Source organism: Drosophila novamexicana, unplaced genomic scaffold, assembly GCF_003285875.2.
Source record: "Drosophila novamexicana strain 15010-1031.04,08,12 unplaced genomic scaffold, DnovRS2.1 tig00000644-arrow-pilon, whole genome shotgun sequence".
NCBI lineage: Eukaryota > Metazoa > Arthropoda > Insecta > Diptera > Drosophilidae > Drosophila > Drosophila novamexicana.
In genome coordinates, this window is record NW_020824814.1 from 1,673,047 (window position 1) to 1,690,586 (window position 17,540).

Sequence of the window (17,540 nt, forward strand, 5' to 3'; positions counted from 1 at the left end):
GAAAAGATTAAACTTCGTTTGAGTAGCGCATTGTATAAAGGCTTTTGATAAACTTGGAGACTTAAGAAAATCAGCATATACAAGCAAAGGTGGAAGAGAACAAAAATAATATTGAAATAAAATAGAAAAACAAAAAAGATTAACAGGATCGGTAAAATTATTTAATTATTATTAACTCAATTTCTAACACAATGTTGCCTCAGATATATATAGTATATATATGTCCGATCCGTTTGCTAATAACTCAATTACAAACCTGACAAACTTAACGACAAATTCAAAGCATCCGCTGCCAACGGACGACAAAATATAAAGCGATTGAAAAATTAATGAAACAATTGGAAAATTGTTGCATTATTGACAGAGGGCAGACATAATGCCGAGAACTTCGAACTTGCCTAATCAAAATAAGTGTATGCGGGCGGGGGGAGCGGCAGTAAAAATAAAAAAAAAATAAATAAAAAAAACAATAAAAAGGACTACGATGTGTCAACAAGGCGCACAGGCACACGTCCTGTGACAGCGCCACGATTGCAAAGTGTAGGTAGGGACAACAAACAACAAGACAAATCAATTGTGAAGCCACATGCGAAAGGACAGCAAGGACGACGGAAATGATGAGGCATCAGCAAGGCGGCAAACGCCGCTAAAAAGGATGATGACGATGAGAATGGAGCATGTTGCTGGAAGAGTTTATATACCCTTAGCCAGGGTATTATGATGTTGTCAGGAAATGTGTTACGCAGCAATAAAGTATATATATTCCTGGTCAGTTTTAACAGCCATATTGATATAGACATGTCCGACTGTCTGTCTTTCAGTTTTGAGATTATCATAGCTAGAGCGGAGCTATATATTGTTACTATCTATACAACCTTTGTTCCCTACGCCTCTTGACCTTTCAGCTATAAAAAGCTCCTTAAGAGCAAGCACGTTCGGACTCCTATATTATATGGCTACTATAGCCACAACAAGTCAGAAAGGAATCTCTGCTATATACGCACTTCTGAGCCACATGTCTAGAAGGGTATTTAAATTTCACTATGCCTAAGATAGGCTTCCATATTTATTCTTTTCTTTTCTGTGCGCGGCTTGTCGTGTGGCAAACAGAATGAAAACATTTTTCTAATTTCCTGTCATCAATATCAAATGAAATGTTATAACGCACACATAAATATCCATCCACAGCAGCCCTTGCCTCCGTCCCGAGCTTTAGACAGCCATCTAATTGAGTTGTTGCCATCGCGTGGCAAAATGTGCGAGTGTTGCGTATCAATAGAAAATTCCTTTATTGCAAGCCTTTGCTACTGAGTGCGTGTGCTTGTGTGTTTGTGTGTGTATGGGTGTGTTGTGCGTGTGTAAAAATAAACAACAAATGCCGGGTGAACAAAATTCGACTTAGAAGCGCAGCCGCCTGATCGCGCGATAATGATAGCCATCGTCCAGCAGAGCGGCGGACTCCTCGCTCTCCGGCAGCTCCTCGGCCACCACGGCATTGTCATCGAGTGGCGGCAGATAGGCCTCCACGGGCGCAGCCGTGGGCGTCAGGTCGGGTATGATGTCGGGCGCGGCATAATGATAGCCATCCGCGTGCAGCACGCCGGCAGGCTCCACAATATCTTCGTGCGTTTCGGGCTCCACAGGTGCTTCGGTTTCCACAGCTGCCGGCTGCTCCGTGGTGGGGTTGGTGGGCACAGCCTCTGTTGTAGGCAGCTCTGTGGTGCTAGTTGTTGTGGCTGGTGCTGCCTCGGTTGTTGACTCGCTTAGCTGCTCGAGGGATGCGGGCGGCAGGTACTCATTGCTTAGCTGCAGTGACTCCACAGGTGGCAGATAATCACGAGGTGGCGTCACAACGTGCGGCAAGCTGGCGGCATGCTGCTCCACGGGCGGCAGGTAATCGCGACTAGGCAGCGGCGGCAGCACCACAGGCGGCAAGTACTCCAGCGGCAGGTGTGAGACATCGCGACGCGGCCGCAACGCCGCAGCATCCACGCTGACAGCTGCCACAAGCAACAGCAGCATCAGGCTGAGGTTTGGAGCTTGTGTTTTGCTATTAAACTGCAGACAATTGAAAAGGCGGCTTTGATCTAGCTTTGAACTGGAAATTTCCCTATCTCATAATGGAACTTACCATATTTGTGACTTAAGTTGTGGCTGGGCTTGTGGGGTGTTGCGTTATGCTGTGCGTTTTTGAAATATCTGTGGCTATTTATAAGAAAAATTAGCAAGCGATTGCCAAGAAGCGCCACGTTCGATCCGAACACGAACATCAGCCCTCGAACCGGAATCTTAATTAAACATGCGTTTCGGTTTCATATTTTCTTGTTATTGTTGCTGTTTTTGATTGCATCAAAAACATTTAGCGCGACGACACCTTCCGCATCTGTGTTGCCGCTACTCAAGCTTCATTTTGGATATATCTAAAGCTAAAAGGCTAGAAATTCAGCTTCAAATTTGTGCAAATATAAAATTGTTTTTGCCTCTTGAAATCATTTTTAATTAATATTTCTGCTCTATAGCTCATCTAAATATTTCATTTAGCCATAAAAACAGCTTTTTTGAGACAATATCGCTCTTCTTAGCATGTTTTTAGCTAACCTTTAAACTTGTAACAGATTTTTGTGTGCCAGCTTGGCAACTCTAGCACATTTATAAGCTTTTAGCCACTTTTAGCAATTTTTTAATGACAGTTTAGCAGTTTTAGCTTGTTTTTAGCTAAGTTTTAGATAATGTTAGCCACTTGGAACAGTTTTCTTTAGCCAGTTTAGCTGCCTTGGCATATTAATAGCAAACTTTTAGCTTATTTTGGCCAATTGTAACAAATTTAATGTATAAATATAGCTATTTTCAGCTCTTTTAGCATAGCTAACTAGCGTTGAGAATTTTTAGCCACGTACTATAATTTGTCAATATAGATATCTAAGCACATTTGCAGTTACTTTAGCTAATTTTTAATTAAACTTCTAGCCATTTTTGTGTCAATATAGCTTTTTCTGGCTCTGAAACTGCGGCAACACTGTTCCGCATCGGTCTAGGCGCTATCTTCAGACCTGTTGCAACTGGTTGGAGCCAACTGATCTGTTTGTTTGAGGTTCGTTGGCAGCTCTAATCGGCTCAATGGCATGGTCATTGGCATCTCTATGACTTGATGGGGCACTTCTTGACCGTTGCCAACTGTTTGTCTATTTGTCTTTTGCTCGGTTTGTTTAGTTTGTTTGTTTGCTCGAGCTGAAGAATATTTCGCACTCAATTTAAAAATCTGTCAATATTATACACATATTTTTTTTTTTTCCTCGTTCACATTCTACAAACACAACTTTGAAGACCGTAACTGAAACTGAAACCGAAACGCTTAAGATGAATTCAATGTCCCGCAAACAAATCAATTTCAATGTCAAATGTAATTTTTTTTCTAGCCTTTTTTTTATAATTTAATTTTTGTTTGTCTGCAAGGCCCCATAATTACAAGTTCAAGATGATGCAGCACTTCTTGCATTGTGGGTCAGAACTGGCACGACCCTCTGCCGCGTCTGCCTCGTCTTGCGGCGTCTGCTGCTGCATCATGACGTGGCAATTAAAAACTTATCACACACATGCGGCACGTTGATGCTGGCTAAGCGGCTTAGCGCCAACACCTCATACAAAGAAATATGAAAAACCAAAATCAAAGCTCAAGAAAATTATAGAAATAGTACGAGAGGGTAGAGCGGCGCACAGTTCAGACAATGCACACAGTTTCAATCGAATGCAATAAACCAAGCTAAGCTGTCACAAAATCCGTTTTCCTCATAAAAATATTATTCCTGAATACACCACCTACACCCACACACACACACGCACCCACACACACACGCACACATTTAACTTATATATCTATAAAGCGCCTTTATCTTTGTCTGATTTCCACAATTTTCAGCGTGTGGCAGACAAACAAACGAGCGAGAATAAAAAATAAAACTCCAAAAAGTAAGGCCAAAAAAAGTTTCATAAAAACCCAAATGAAATCAAAAGCATATATACCATTTTTTTTTCAGCGTGCCAATAGCTATCCGAATACCCTACCCCTGCCCCGCCCACCGCCCAACCGCCCACCAATGCTCACATTTCCTGCCGAGCTCACAGCGTACTCAAATTCAATGTAATTTCTTCCTTTTCTACATTTTTTTTTTTTTTGTGCTTCGCCGGATTAGCAAAAATTGAAAACGTTGGCAACACCGAAACCCAAGCTGAATGCCGAACGCTTAATAGAAAATATACAAAAATGTTTAGTTAAGAATTTGAAACAAAATAAGCGGCGCGGCTGATTGATAAAGGACAGGCCAAGGGGGATTGACTGGAACTTTCGATTCCAAATCGAAACGAATTTTAAAATAAATTTCGTGATGGTTGAACGAAAAAATGTTTGCTCAATTGTAACTGTGACCACGCGAACAACAGCAAAAAAAAGCCAAATATATGCGATTGAGAGAGTGAGCGAGAAGGAGGAAGAACGAGAGAGAGAGAGAGCGAGGGGGTTGCACATTGGTATGGGAAACGCACGCCGTTCGCATTGCATCCACTTTGTAGGCAAACAAGGACATGCGAGTCACTAGACAAATTTGCATACGACAAAAAATATATGTATATATATAGTTCCAACTGTTGCCAGACGAATTAAAACAGGCATATTATAGTCGAAAAAAAATCGTAAACCAATCAAGGTATAAAATTGTTGACTTATAATTCTCCTGAAATTCATTAACCGGAGCCGTTACAACTTGTATTTAAGAAGAAAAAATTAATCTTTAAATGTTATTTTGAGATTTTTATACCCTGAACCCATCAAAAATGGGTATAAAGGTATATTGTATTTGTGCAAAATCGAAATGTATGTAACAGGCAGAAGGAAGCTTCTCCGACCCCATAAAGTATATATATTCTTGATCAGCATCAATAGCCGAGTCGATCTAGCCATGTCCGTCTGTCTGTCCGTCCATCCGTTCGTTCGTCAGAACCTCAGAACCTATAAGAGCTAGAGACTTGGATGCAGGTGCTCCTAGTTCCTGCGCAGATCGAGTTTGTTTCCGATAATCGATAACTTACTCCGTTTCCAAACAATCGATAAAAATCGATATCGATATCCTGTTTTTTGGGCAATTTTGGTAAATAATAAGAGCTAGAGTCAAGAAACTTGACATATAGCTTCTAAAATAGAATATATATATATGCATTTGATGTTGGAAGAAGAGGGTTCAGGGTATAGCCTAGTCGGGAGCTCCCGACTAGAAACTCTTAGTTGCTTTTAATTCAAAATAAAAATTAACATTTGTCACAGTGGCAGAGGAGAAGGTATAAATATTTGCAACAGGAATGAATAGTAATAGCCATATATTTTAAGTTATTTTTTATATTTTAATTTATTTATTACATTTATTAGATATTTTTTATTTTCATACTTAACTTATACGCAATGTATTCATAATAAATTAGCGGGTATCCCCGGGACTTGCAAAAAAGTATATAATTCCCAATTCCATAATAAATTGCCTACGTTAAGTTTAAAGCGGAATTCGACAGAATCTGAAGTGATTCACTTGATTTACTTTGATTCATTTCGTTCTGAAAACCATTTCTATTGATTTATTTGATTCATGCACTATATATATTTTTGAGGTAATAATTTCAGTGATACTTGCAACAAATCAAACACTCTGCTACCTTTCAATGCAAACTCAAAATGATTTGTGTGGATGTCAAAGAGTTTCATTTACATGCAGGCCGCGTTCAGTTGCGGCAACTGCAGCACGCGCTCGGTGTGGCAGGTGTGGAAATGTTAGTCAATGGCAAATGTAATCACTTCATAAAATATGCAACAGTTGTGGGGCACAAACAGCCAACAAACAGGCAGCAAATTATACGCAGTTCACGTGACTGTCACTTTAGCACATTACGCTCCAATTACGCGTGGGGCAAGAGGGCGGAGGGCAGACGCAGCAGGACTGTTGTGACAGGGCTTAAATCTGTGGCATGTGCACATGTCTGTGTGTGTGTGTGTGTGTGTGTGTATCGCTTTCTGCATAATAAAATCAGTTGCTACTTGTCGCCCGCCCCGACTATGGCTTTGCCACCCCCCTTCCACAATCCTTTGCAGATCCTTAAGCTGCCACAAAGGGACAGAAAATGCAATGCATATTAAGCAGCGACAGGCACTTGTGTTCAGTTATGCAACAGGCAACGTGCAATATGTTGCAGCAACAGCTGCAGCCCGCACACACACACACACACACATGTGCGTGTGCCGCATTCTGAGCTTAGGCAAAGCAATTTGCGCAACCGGCAAAAGCCAAGTCAAAGCACGCTACCAAAATTTAATTACAACTTGAAGGCTTTCGCTTTGCGTAAACCCAACTCCCAAAAAAAAAAACGGAGAGCGAACATTGCAAACGGCTGCAACCGATGCGAAAATACTCTGTTCGAAGTAGAATAAAATGCTAAAGGATTCTCCTTAATGATTGGGATATCATGGCCGATTTATGACGAATCGAACCATGTCCCCAAATGAAGGATCCGTTAAGCTGCTTTTTGATCAACTGATTTGATTCAAAGTTCGACTTATAACCAAAACTACGCGTTAAGAGGATGTTCGAGCTCGAACCTGTTCGATTCCAAACTCAGTTGCAACCCAGAATTGTAGATGAATATACTTAACAAATAGACTCCTATTAACTTTGCAAGCAGCGCATGAAAAGGGACTAAAGCTATTCGCGTTCGGGATTATTTATTATATTTCAGTTGCTGCTGATTTGCCGCGTTTCCCTTTCTGGGAAGCCTTCGTCCATTGTCAAAGTCAATTTAATTGTCTCAATTACGCGCTAAACGCTGTCGACAACTTTCAACGCGTTGACCGTAAGACCGAACAGTAGGTAAGCCCAAATCAAGCCAAGGTCAGCGGGCGTGGAAGACAAATGAGCGAGGCGGTGGAGCGACTGGCCGACATTCCTGGCGCGGGGCGACTTAATAATCAAGTGACTTGCTTAAAAGTTAACACAATTTTGTGGCAACTTCAAAAGTCTGCCACAACTCTTTGGGACGCGCTACTGTTGGCCGCAGCGCCCCACTTCGGCGCCAACTGGAGCCCCACCTCGGGCATTGTTGTTGGCGCCGAGGCACATTTTCACGCACAGTTGAATGCACTTTTGTGCGCTCGTCAAGACAAAAAACATCTTGAGAGAATTAGGAACATTTTTGGCGTAAAGCGGCGTGAAAATGCGCAGGTGTTACGGCTCGCAGACTTTGTGGCACCCTGTGCATACAGGGTGGCATGGCCCACAATATTTATGACTACGTCGCAACTTTAGTTGAACTTCGAAATTGGGCGCATTAGCTGCTCTGTGATATGCGGCGTATACGCAATTTACTCGCGGAATAATTAAAAAGCGACACACACACAGGCGCACACAATACGTATACGCTGTCATTTTAATAATTTTACAGTTATTTGAGCATTATTTTCAGCGACAAATAATGAAAAGGAACAGCTGTCTCTGACACAACGAAGACTAAATACCCTTGTTGAGGTTTCTTTTCGATCGAGTGTTCCCATAGATATAGTACACCGATTTGATAGGGCCTTATAGATAAATATAAATATAAGTTAAAGGTCTGAAGACGTCTGCCTGATAAAATAGTATCACCCTCTACAAGGGCATAAAATAGGCGTTCTAGCCCAAAACTGAGCAACACATGTAAATTTTTCATAATCAGCAGCTGGGCTTAAGGGATGGTGTGGCAAGGGCTAGGGGAATGTGGTTTGACGGTGGCCGTCAACAAAATGTTCTGTTCAGCAAATAGAGGAAATTGTACAAATATTGAACGGATATAGCCTGCGGCTTTGCTACCCTATTGGCACGAGCTGACAGCAGGCGGAAGAGGTTGCGAGGGCGATCGTGCCCAAAAACCGCGGGGATTGATTCAACAGGCAGGCGGACAAAGGGCTCGGTGTGTGTGAGTGTGTGAGTGTGTGTGTGTGCGTGAATATGCTATGAGCGTGTGTTTGTATAGTGTATATGTGATTATGTATGTGTGAGCGCTTGGCCACAAAACTTGCTCATTTTACTCCTTTAAGCTGCTAAAGCTACGGTGAGGGTCGAATGTGCGTGCATGTGTGTGTGTGCCTGTGTGTGTTTGAGTGTGTAATGTGTGTTAATGCTAACGGTTGACGTTTATAATTTTACACCAAAACTAATTATATTAACATGAGAGGTAGCCGCGTTCAACAGAATCAGTTTATGTAATGCATATGTAAGTACGCTCAGCGTGTGTGTGTGTGTATTGTGTTTTGTGCATGTGTGTGCGTTCTGTGTGCGTGTGTGATTGCTCTTTTGCTGCTATATAATAACAACAATGGCACTTGGATTGTAATTTCCAATTAAGCTCAATTTAATGCGCAGCGAGGCGAACAACAAGCACAAAGAACTGAAACTGAAATTGGACTCAAACATGAATCCTGGCGGAATTGTGAACAGGAACAGGACATAACACAACACAAGGGCAACAGCAACGGCAACTAGAAGACAACAATTGCCAGCCAATGGCCATTTATCTATAGTATACAAGTATTTATTGTATTGTTTTGTTTGAGTGTGGCAAAAGTTAATTAAATAGCTAGAAACGAGCACAAAAATAGCTGAAGGTTGAAAAATGGGACATCAGGAAGCTGTGGCAGGACTGACCTTGTTACTGACAACAATTGAATTTAATAGGTTTAAATAATGCAATTTGTATTCTAGTGAGTAAAAAGGTGCATCCTGAGACACCCTGTGTCCCTTATTTGCGTAGTTTTTAAGCTGAGGCACCCTGTATGCTGTCAGCATGCACCCTGTTGCTGATATGCCGTACAATTGATCTTAATAAGTGTAACCCTGCAACCCTGGTCATTACTTGTGTAGTTTTTCAACTGAATCACCCTGTGTACAGTCAGCATACACCCTGTGGTAGCCATTACACTTAGACACCCTGTATATATACGGAATTCTTTCTTTCATGAAAGTTTTACCATTCAACAGAATAGTCACAAAGTGTGCATTTGAGCTATTCTAGTCAGGCCGAAGCACCCTGTACGATTGCTATGCTGGTCCTTTGTGTGCGCTGTAACCAGCCTGTAGCCACGCCTTTATCAAAAACAACGAGCAGTAAGTACAGCAGTAAGTAAAACACCCTGTGTTGCTCTCTGTAACAATCCTGTAGGCACCCTGTGACCAACCAGCAGGCACCCCGTACTCTGGCTGAAAGCACCATAATCAGAAAAGAAATAAAAATAACTTTAAAACGTAATCCGATTGTAATTGAAGCCAGGCCGCAAAACGGGCACACCCTGTTTTTAAGTGAACACCCTGTAGGCAGCTATTTATAAGCATACATCAGTTTGCAAACTAATTAAATCGACAACTGCTGCTTGGATACAATTTTAATTGAAAGCCATTTGGCTACTAACAACTGTAACAACAAACACACCGATAGACAAACAAATAAACAGGAGTCATTCTCAAGAGTGTTCGCCGAATATCCTGTGTGTTTGCACTCGGTGTCCTTCTCAAATTGAATTCGAGTCAACGCCACACGAAACTCATTTAAGCGCCAAGACTTTTGTTGTTGCCTTCGTGCTGTTGTAGCTGCAGTGGAACAATTATTTCATATTAAGTATTAAAAAGTTGCCACACGACAGCACAAAAAAGTGACCTAGTTGAAGGTGCCGGACTACGAAATACCCTACACCTCCCAGCAAGTGTAACAAAATATAATAAATAAATAATAAATATAATATAATATAAAAGAAATATACATAAGCGGCAATTTTAAGAACTTTCCATAACGTAAAAATATTGTCCCGAATCATGGCAAAAATCGACTCAGCTCCTCCTACAGAACGAGCATATATATATATATACTTAGCTTTACTCGTGCATTTATACATTTAAAAAGCACATTATGCATTTGAAAAAAACTTTTCAGCTACAGGGTATAAAAAACGAAAACAAATGGCGAATAATTAAAAGTAATTGAAGATGAAAAAAACTGAAATTCGAGACGAATGTGATGCTTCGCCCAGCCCAGGCCCAGGCCGCAACGAATCCGATTTTCAAAATGGAAACCTAATTAAGGAGCATAAATCGTTAGAGTTCCCCTGAGATATCTGCCGCTCTTCGCATTGTGTCTAATTGAAATGGAGTCATTAGCCTGTCTGTGTGCTATCCAATGAACCCGCAAACGTAAGAAAATAAAACTTTGTGCTGCAGCTGCAACTTGACAAGAAATTTAAATGTAAATTAAATAGCCACAGACTCGCTCGGCGCCAGGCGAATTGCCGGGCCAGCGCAAACAGGACAACACAGGACACGCAGCCAAACAAATAAACAGACAAACAAACAAACAAAACAAAACCGTCTGACGAAACGGCGAAGCAAACAAAAATCAAATTGTTATTGTTGCTGCCGCAGCTGCTGTTGCTGTTGTTGCTTCATGTTGACTTTGGTTGTGCTGCGACTTTCTTTGATTCCCGTTCGGGTTTTATTTTTTATTTGTTTCCATTTTCATTTGCTGCGGCAGCTTCTTACAAGCTGCAACATGGGCGAAAAACGCGCTGCAAGGTGTCTGGGGAAATTAACAGTGCCTCAGGTGCGACACCCCCCCCCCCTCCCCTCCCCCCTCTGGCATATGCTACATGTTACCTGATTTTTAATGAAATATGACTTTCTTTGGACCGCAGCCCCTTCACCCGTGCCCCCTCACAAACCCCAGTCAGCCATCAAAGTCAGCCGCAATGTGAATATTGCGCATACGCAACGTTGAGCAGCTCGAAGCCAGGCTACGAATTTGGCAGACTTCGAGTTAATTATTACAACCGACTGCGCAGCTAATTGGACTAATATTTAAGGCAAAGGCAAAAAAGGGATAACCCTCCTTGAGGCCAAATCTTTTGTGCGCGCAGCTCATGATGTTTACTCGCTCACATCGAGGCATTGACTATAAATAGATTTTTGTAAGTACCTTATGTTAATATTGTTCATACAAATTACAGGTAATTATACACGGGAAATTCAATACTGTGCCGCGTGTCCTGCTGTTATAATTGCTAAGCTTCGATTTTTGTTTTTTTCTTTCGACTAACACGCATTTTCTGGCTGCGTGAATTCAAATTGAATTTTAAACATGCATAGACAACAGCACCTGCGCTCTAGGGAATGAGCGCTCAGATGGGAGACTACATTTGGCAGGTGTTTTCCTGCCTTTGGAAGCCTAAGCACTGTTATCGATTTTCTGGCACTAGGACTCGTTGCGTCTCTTTAAAGTTTATAAATATTTATGGTCATCTTTTTGGCAGCTCGCTTTTCATTCGAATGTTTGCTTCTAACAGCTTAATATGTGTTTATGCTTCGTCAATGGGAGGAAGGGGGCGAATTTGGGCAGGGACATGCATTATAGACGTTGTGGCTGACATGAAATTGCTGGAAATGACAGTTTTCGCTCAACTCTCAGTTGCAATAACATTTATTGCTTAAATATAAATACATACGTCAGTAAATGTGCACTTACCCGGAGAATTCATATGTGAATATATAAACTTGTCACTCAAAGTACATAAATAGAAAACTGATGAGAGTAAAATCTGGAAAGAGATGGATTAAGAATATAAGCAGAGATAAATTTAGCTAGATATCAGCCACAGCTTGTTAATGTTATATTTATAAACAAAGCACGAAAGCCTGAAAGGCTTACTTGAATTTATGAGAATTGCATAGAAGGGCTCTTGAATTTGCATCGCAGCAGGAGGTAAAATGTGTTATATTATTATAATCACTCTACAAGGGTATAACAAGAATGTGAATGAGTTTCAAGTCATCTTTCAAACACCTCCTACTGCCTTACAGATGTGAATCAAAAGCTATGACAATTTTTATAAATCTCCTTAGTAATTCCTTGACTTTTATTTGAAAAATTACAAAAAAAAAGCGAAAGAGCGAGTGTCAGAGAGAGGGAACCGGCACAGTTTCCGCATCAACGACATTTTTACTTTGCCAATCATATTTTTCGCCCCATATATATAATTTTTATTTTTACTGACAGCCACTCAAAGCGCCGCAAGGCGGGAAATGTTCATGGATTTATGTCTTATGATGTCAATCTAATATTATCATTGCCCATTCCAGCAGCTCATCAATTTTTCAATAGCTCTGTCAGCCGAAAAGTGACTTTTGCCACATTAGCTGTCCGTCTTGTTTATGAGGCGTGTTAACAAGCCGTAGCTTAATTATGCCACCCATGTGATTTGAAGCTCGGTTCAGTGCATTTAAATGTAGCTGTCAACTCTGACAGTCACTTTGTGGGCTGACTAAATTTATAGTCCAATTAATAGGCAGCAGCAGGAGTGCGGCTGTAGTCTACTCTGCGTATGCGCAATAAATTGATTGATGGCAAATGCGTGTCCTTGTCGCAGCAATTTGTTAGCCCAAAAAGGATTCTCATGTTATGTAAACGCTTTACAGCAGCTGTAAAGAAGCAATTTAAAATTTCGTAAATAGATTTGGCGAATCGATATCGAGACGCAGCCCCTTTTTTTTGCTGACCTGCTGCTCCTTTTTTGCTGCCTATTTAAAATATATAAATATTTTAACCTAATAAATGCGGCATCAAGCCGACTGGCGCCGGCGGCTGCTATCTACAACTCGGACAAGTGCTGAACACACACACAAGCATCGACATTTGCATAAACCGTGCCAGGACCTGGCCTCAGTCACGGCCCAGGGTTTGTTTTGTTTGCCAGCTGCCCTTTTCCTACTGGCGCGCAAACATTTTTAACTTGTGCTCCGCCCGCGGCCAGGCACCAGCTCAGTTTGTTAAAGAGTTTCCCAGCAGCAGCGGCAGCAGCTCAGGTTAACTTTACAGTCGGCTAATGGTCGATGAGCCGCTGGGAGCTCCTTTAAGCTGTTGCCTTTTATCGCAACAACTACACAAAAGCAGTCAGCCACAAACTGTGGCACATGTAAATTGAACCTCAACAGAGAGAGAGAGACAGAGCGAGAGAGAGGGGGAAATTGCCAAGATAGACATAAAAATCGCTTTTAAATAAAATCACAAGTCAAGAGCCGCACAAAAATCAATGAGGCACACACAATTTATAGCACAACAGATTCGCTTATTCTTGTTGTTGTCGCTATACCCTGTAGGAAGGGAAAGTGGGCAGGAGAGACTATTGAAAAGTTGAGCTATTGTAAGTTACAGACAGAAGAAGAGGAAAAAGAAACTGACAAGGATCAAAGCTAACTTCAGAAGAAGAAGTAGATGTAGAAGGAACATTACGTGGTGGATAAATATTCTAGGGAAAAGCAGAAGAAGTAGACGTAAAATAGAAATAGAATTAAAAGGAGAGTAGAACAAAAAAGTTGAAGGATTATGATTAGAAGAAGAACAGGAATAAACAGTTGATGTAGAGTAAAGTAGTATAGAAAGAAGACGCAGAGGAGTTAGAAGGAAATAGAAGAAAAAGGAAAGATGCATAGAAGTAGAAAGAGAAAATACAACAAGAGATGAAGTAGAAGAAGACCCTTCTTAAAAGAAGAAGTTGGTCTAGAAGTATAAGAGTAATCTTCATTTAATTAAAGTTAATAGAAGGTCGCAAAACAAGTCAAATTAGATGGAGCAGAAAGAGTAGAAGAAAATGCGAAAAATTTAGAAGTAGAAGTAGAAATTTAAGCAGCAGGACAGTTAGAATGAGCATATGAAAGGAATAGTTCCAGAAGGAAGAAGCATAGAAAGAAGCAGTAGAAAGAAACTAAAAGAAGTAGTAAAGTTACATAGAAGTAGCAGGAGAAAATACAAAAAGAGATGAAGTAGAGTCTTAGAGTATGTTCCCAATTCACCTAATAATCGCTTACAAGGATAATATATCCTGCGAAAGTCAACTCAAAAACCGAAAAAAGGGATATATAAGTATTTTATACAAGTATTTAATACAATTAACAGGTATTTGTCTTGTCGTTCATTCCTAGTGTTAAGCTTTGCCGCTTATTTTTTGTGTGTATCTAGGCATATAAATTATGCCCGCCCCCAACAGGCTCTCGTCTCACACACAATCAAACACACGCAAACCTGGGCACATAAAATATTGCAGATGAGTGCCTTTTAGGCAAGACCAGCAAATGAAATGAGCAAAAATGTGCTCTACGACTTTGCCAGCAACAAGTCGGAGAAAGGAAAAATTCTATAGTCGACTTTTAGGCGAATGAAAAGTTGTTGCTGCCCCTTAAACGGGAATGATTTACTCGCCAACTACGTGGAAGCAGGCAAAGCTGTTTGCGAGTCTTTTAAGAAGTTTATAGATCTGTATATTTTTATTAAGCTGGCCGGGATTTTGTACAGCTTTTCACTTTCCCAGTGCGTTGACAGCTCATTTGCATGCATTCGCATTTAAAAATTAAAAATAAAAAAAAAAGACAAATTGCAGCTGCCACGCCCACAGCCCACCGTCCATATGCCACACAATTGTTCAATCAGTTCATTAACAATTCAATAAAAGCCGCAACAAGCTGTGAAATATCCATAGTTCGCTTCTTTTTTTTATACCCTGAACCCATTGAAAATGGGTATAAGGGTATATTGTATTTGAGCAAAATCCAAATGTATGTAACAGGCAGAAGGAAGCATCTCCGACCCCATAAAGTATATATATATTCTTGATCAGCATCAATAGCCGAGTCGATCTAGCCATATCCGTCTGTCTGTCCGTCCGTCGGTCCGTCCGTCCGTCCGTCCGTATGTATGAACGCAAGGATCTCAGAACCTATAAGAGCTAGACACTTTTAGATGAAGATGCTCCTAGTGCCAGATCGAGTTTGTTTCCGATAATCGATAACTTACTCCGTTTCCAAGCAATCGATAAAAATCTATATCGATATCCTATTTTTTGGGCAATTTTGGTAAATAATAAGAGCTAGAGTCAAGAAACTTGACATATAGCTTCTAAAATAGAATATATATATATGCATTTGATGTTGGAAGAAGAGGGTTCAGGGTATAGCCTAGTCGGGAGCTCCCGACTAGAACCTCTTACTTGTTTTTTTTTTTTAACTTTTTGCATGCAAATTGTAATTTAAAAAAATACATATGTATGAGTGTGTGTGCGTGTGTGCTTATCTGTGTTTGGGTTTAATTATATTTATGATTATTTAATGAGTTTTGGCTGGAATTTAAATTCAGATTTCGCCAACAGCCAGTCGGCAACAGCCGTTTTATTTGGGCAAGCGCCTGCCATGATATATTTTAATCAATAAATAATTTCCGCAACAAGTCTCTGATTGCATTTTGATAGCTGCCCGGGCAGAGGGGACACGACAGCAAACGGATTCGCAATGCATATTTAATATATTATAATTTGTTTACATTACAAATGAGCCAGCTGCTGGCAGGGCGTGAGGGAGTAGGAGAGGAGGGGGAGGGGGGGCCCACTTCAGTTTTATGGAGCTCTTGAGGCAATAGCCCCAAATGCGAGGCCTATAAATAAGCGTAGTACTTCCGCAGTACTTCAACTGACAGCAAATTAACACCTCAAAATAAGGTGAACTACTTAAGGCTAAAAGTAAAAAAGAAGCTAAATGGAATGGACAAAATAAGCCCGACTGTTAGATGCTGTGTAAATTTGAATTTATAGCCACACTCTTATACTCTTAACACCAACTTGAGTGGCATGCTCAAGAGTTGTAGCGACTGCAAGATACTCTATTTGTACTAAGCAACTCATATTACACAGGCAGAAAATAAGATAAGGAATATATCTTAAAGTAGCAGCGACTGGCAGCTGCTCTGTTTTATAGAACTACCTGAAAGTATTAGGCAAAATAAGAAGAAGGCAAAAATAAAGAACCAAATACTAGAGTCCATTGTCCAAAGATACCCTGCTTAAGCTTATAATTCGAGTCAAAAATGTGTGTGACAGGCATCCCAATATACCCTAAACGCCTCTAATTACAGCGTATCAGCGACTAGAAAGGTCAAGCGCAACGACGTGTGCCACTTGACATTGCAGGCATTAAAAAAAGAAAACTAAAGCAAGCCAAAGGCCGAAGCACAATTGGAAGATTTAAAGCGACCTGGACACTTTGGAGTTGAAGATGAATCTCAAGCTGAAGACCTGACCACGCAGCGCCGAGACTCAAGTGGCACTCGAAAGCACCCAGAGCAACAATAACAAAGAGCGTCAAAAGACGCTTTTTTTTTCAAAATAAAAAAAAAAATATATATATATATATATTTGAAGATTTTTAATTAAGTTGAAGCGAAGCGAACTCAGCTGAACCGAAGCTGGAGGCTGCAACTGGAGCTGACCGGAGCTGAGCCAAAGGCCAACAAGGCTGAAGTGCGTCAAAGTTTTTGCTATAAATTCGGCGGTTCGCTAGAGCAAAGCCATCAAACAGCCCGAGCAACTTTTAATTGCCAGACGCCGTTAACCCAAATCCGTGAAGGAAAACGAAAAAAAAAATGGTTAGAAAAACGAATTGACGACAGGCATATAGGATTACTTGTAACCCTTTTAACATTTTCATTTGTTTTCGCTCTTCGTGGCTTAAATTTCGCAGAAACTCTTCTCGCTCAGCAGTGTGCTCACCCTGTCCGCTGTGGCCAGCGCCGCCTTGGCCGCACCTCAAGGCACCTCCGAGCTGGTGGATGCCGCTGCCATGGAGTACGTGCCGCCGGCAACGGAGTATCTGCCTGCCACCGACGAGCAAGGCTACGAGTATCGCGCCGTGCGCCGCCTAAAGCTGCGTCATCGCAATCGTCGGGATGTGTCCCACTTGCCACTGGCTCCACAGTATCTGCCGCCGCCAAGCAACAGGTATCTGCCACCAACAGCGGCTGCCCCAAATCCAGCTGCAGTCTTGGCTGACGACACCGAGGCGATTGTCTCCGCTGCGGAGCCAAAGGTGGCACGCGAGTATCTGCCGCCTGCTGAGGAGCCGGTGGCCAGCACCGAGGCGCCCGTGCCGGAAACCGATGCGCCACCAGCCGAGGAGCAGCCCGTGCAGCCCGATGTGCGTGTGGCGGATGTGCCCACAGCTGAGCTGCGCGACGACGGCTATCACTACAAGCAGCCCGTGGAGATGCCCGCCGAGCTGAAGGAATCAGCCCAGGCGTATTTGCCGCCGCTGGGCGATGATGTCGTCGCCGATGGACCTGCCAATGGCGAGAGCTCGGTCCTCACCAAGGATGGCTATCAATATCGCGCCATTCGCCGTTACAGATTTTAGATTTTCTTCTTGAACGCAAATTTTTCATTTGATTTTCATTTTGTTTTCGAATTCTTGTTAATGTTTTTCTTTGAATAAAGCGAATCTTTTATTGCAATTATCAACTCCTTATAAAAGCTATTGAAGAAGCTGAAGATACCAGATAAACTATATCTGACATAATTTTGACTATCCCGTCTGTCTATAGGCTCTAAGCAGTACATTTGCCGGAACCGACTGGATCGGATCGCTATATCATACAGTTTTTGCATCAACAACTCTCCT

At 41.6% G+C, this 17,540-nt stretch overlaps 2 protein-coding genes across 2 annotated transcripts; one reads left to right on the plus strand and one right to left on the minus strand.

Annotated features, from left to right (window-relative positions):
• Positions 1-1,398: 1,398 nt before the first annotated feature.
• On the minus strand, positions 1,399-3,561 carry LOC115762891 (proline-rich 33 kDa extensin-related protein). Its single transcript, XM_030705266.1, has 2 exons — positions 3,467-3,561; positions 1,399-2,026 (listed from the first exon to the last, which is right to left on the minus strand). Exons 1-2 carry the CDS (start codon positions 3,559-3,561, stop codon positions 1,399-1,401), a joined length of 723 nt encoding a protein of 240 aa, XP_030561126.1.
• A 3,383-nt stretch (positions 3,562-6,944) lies between these two features.
• LOC115762892 lies at positions 6,945-17,276 on the plus strand. The gene is made up of 2 exons (XM_030705267.1): positions 6,945-7,004; positions 16,608-17,276. Exons 1-2 carry the CDS (start codon positions 6,945-6,947, stop codon positions 17,274-17,276), a joined length of 729 nt encoding a protein of 242 aa, XP_030561127.1.
• Positions 17,277-17,540: the final 264 nt, after the last annotated feature.

What these genes read in the sequence shown, in the direction of transcription:
- LOC115762891 (XM_030705266.1), bottom strand. Translation starts at nt 3,561, where the DNA reads ATGCAGCAGCAGACGCCGCAAGACGAGGCAGACGCGGCAGAGGGTCGT. An exon ending in TGCTGCATCATCTTGAACTT is followed by an intron (nt 2,027 to 3,466) that starts GTAATTATGGGG and finishes TCCAAACCTCAG; the next exon opens with CCTGATGCTGCTGTTGCTTG.
- LOC115762892 (XM_030705267.1), top strand. Translation starts at nt 6,945, where the DNA reads ATGAGCGAGGCGGTGGAGCGACTGGCCGACATTCCTGGCGCGGGGCGA. An exon ending in CGGGGCGACTTAATAATCAA is followed by an intron (nt 7,005 to 16,607) that starts GTGACTTGCTTA and finishes TAAATTTCGCAG; the next exon opens with AAACTCTTCTCGCTCAGCAG.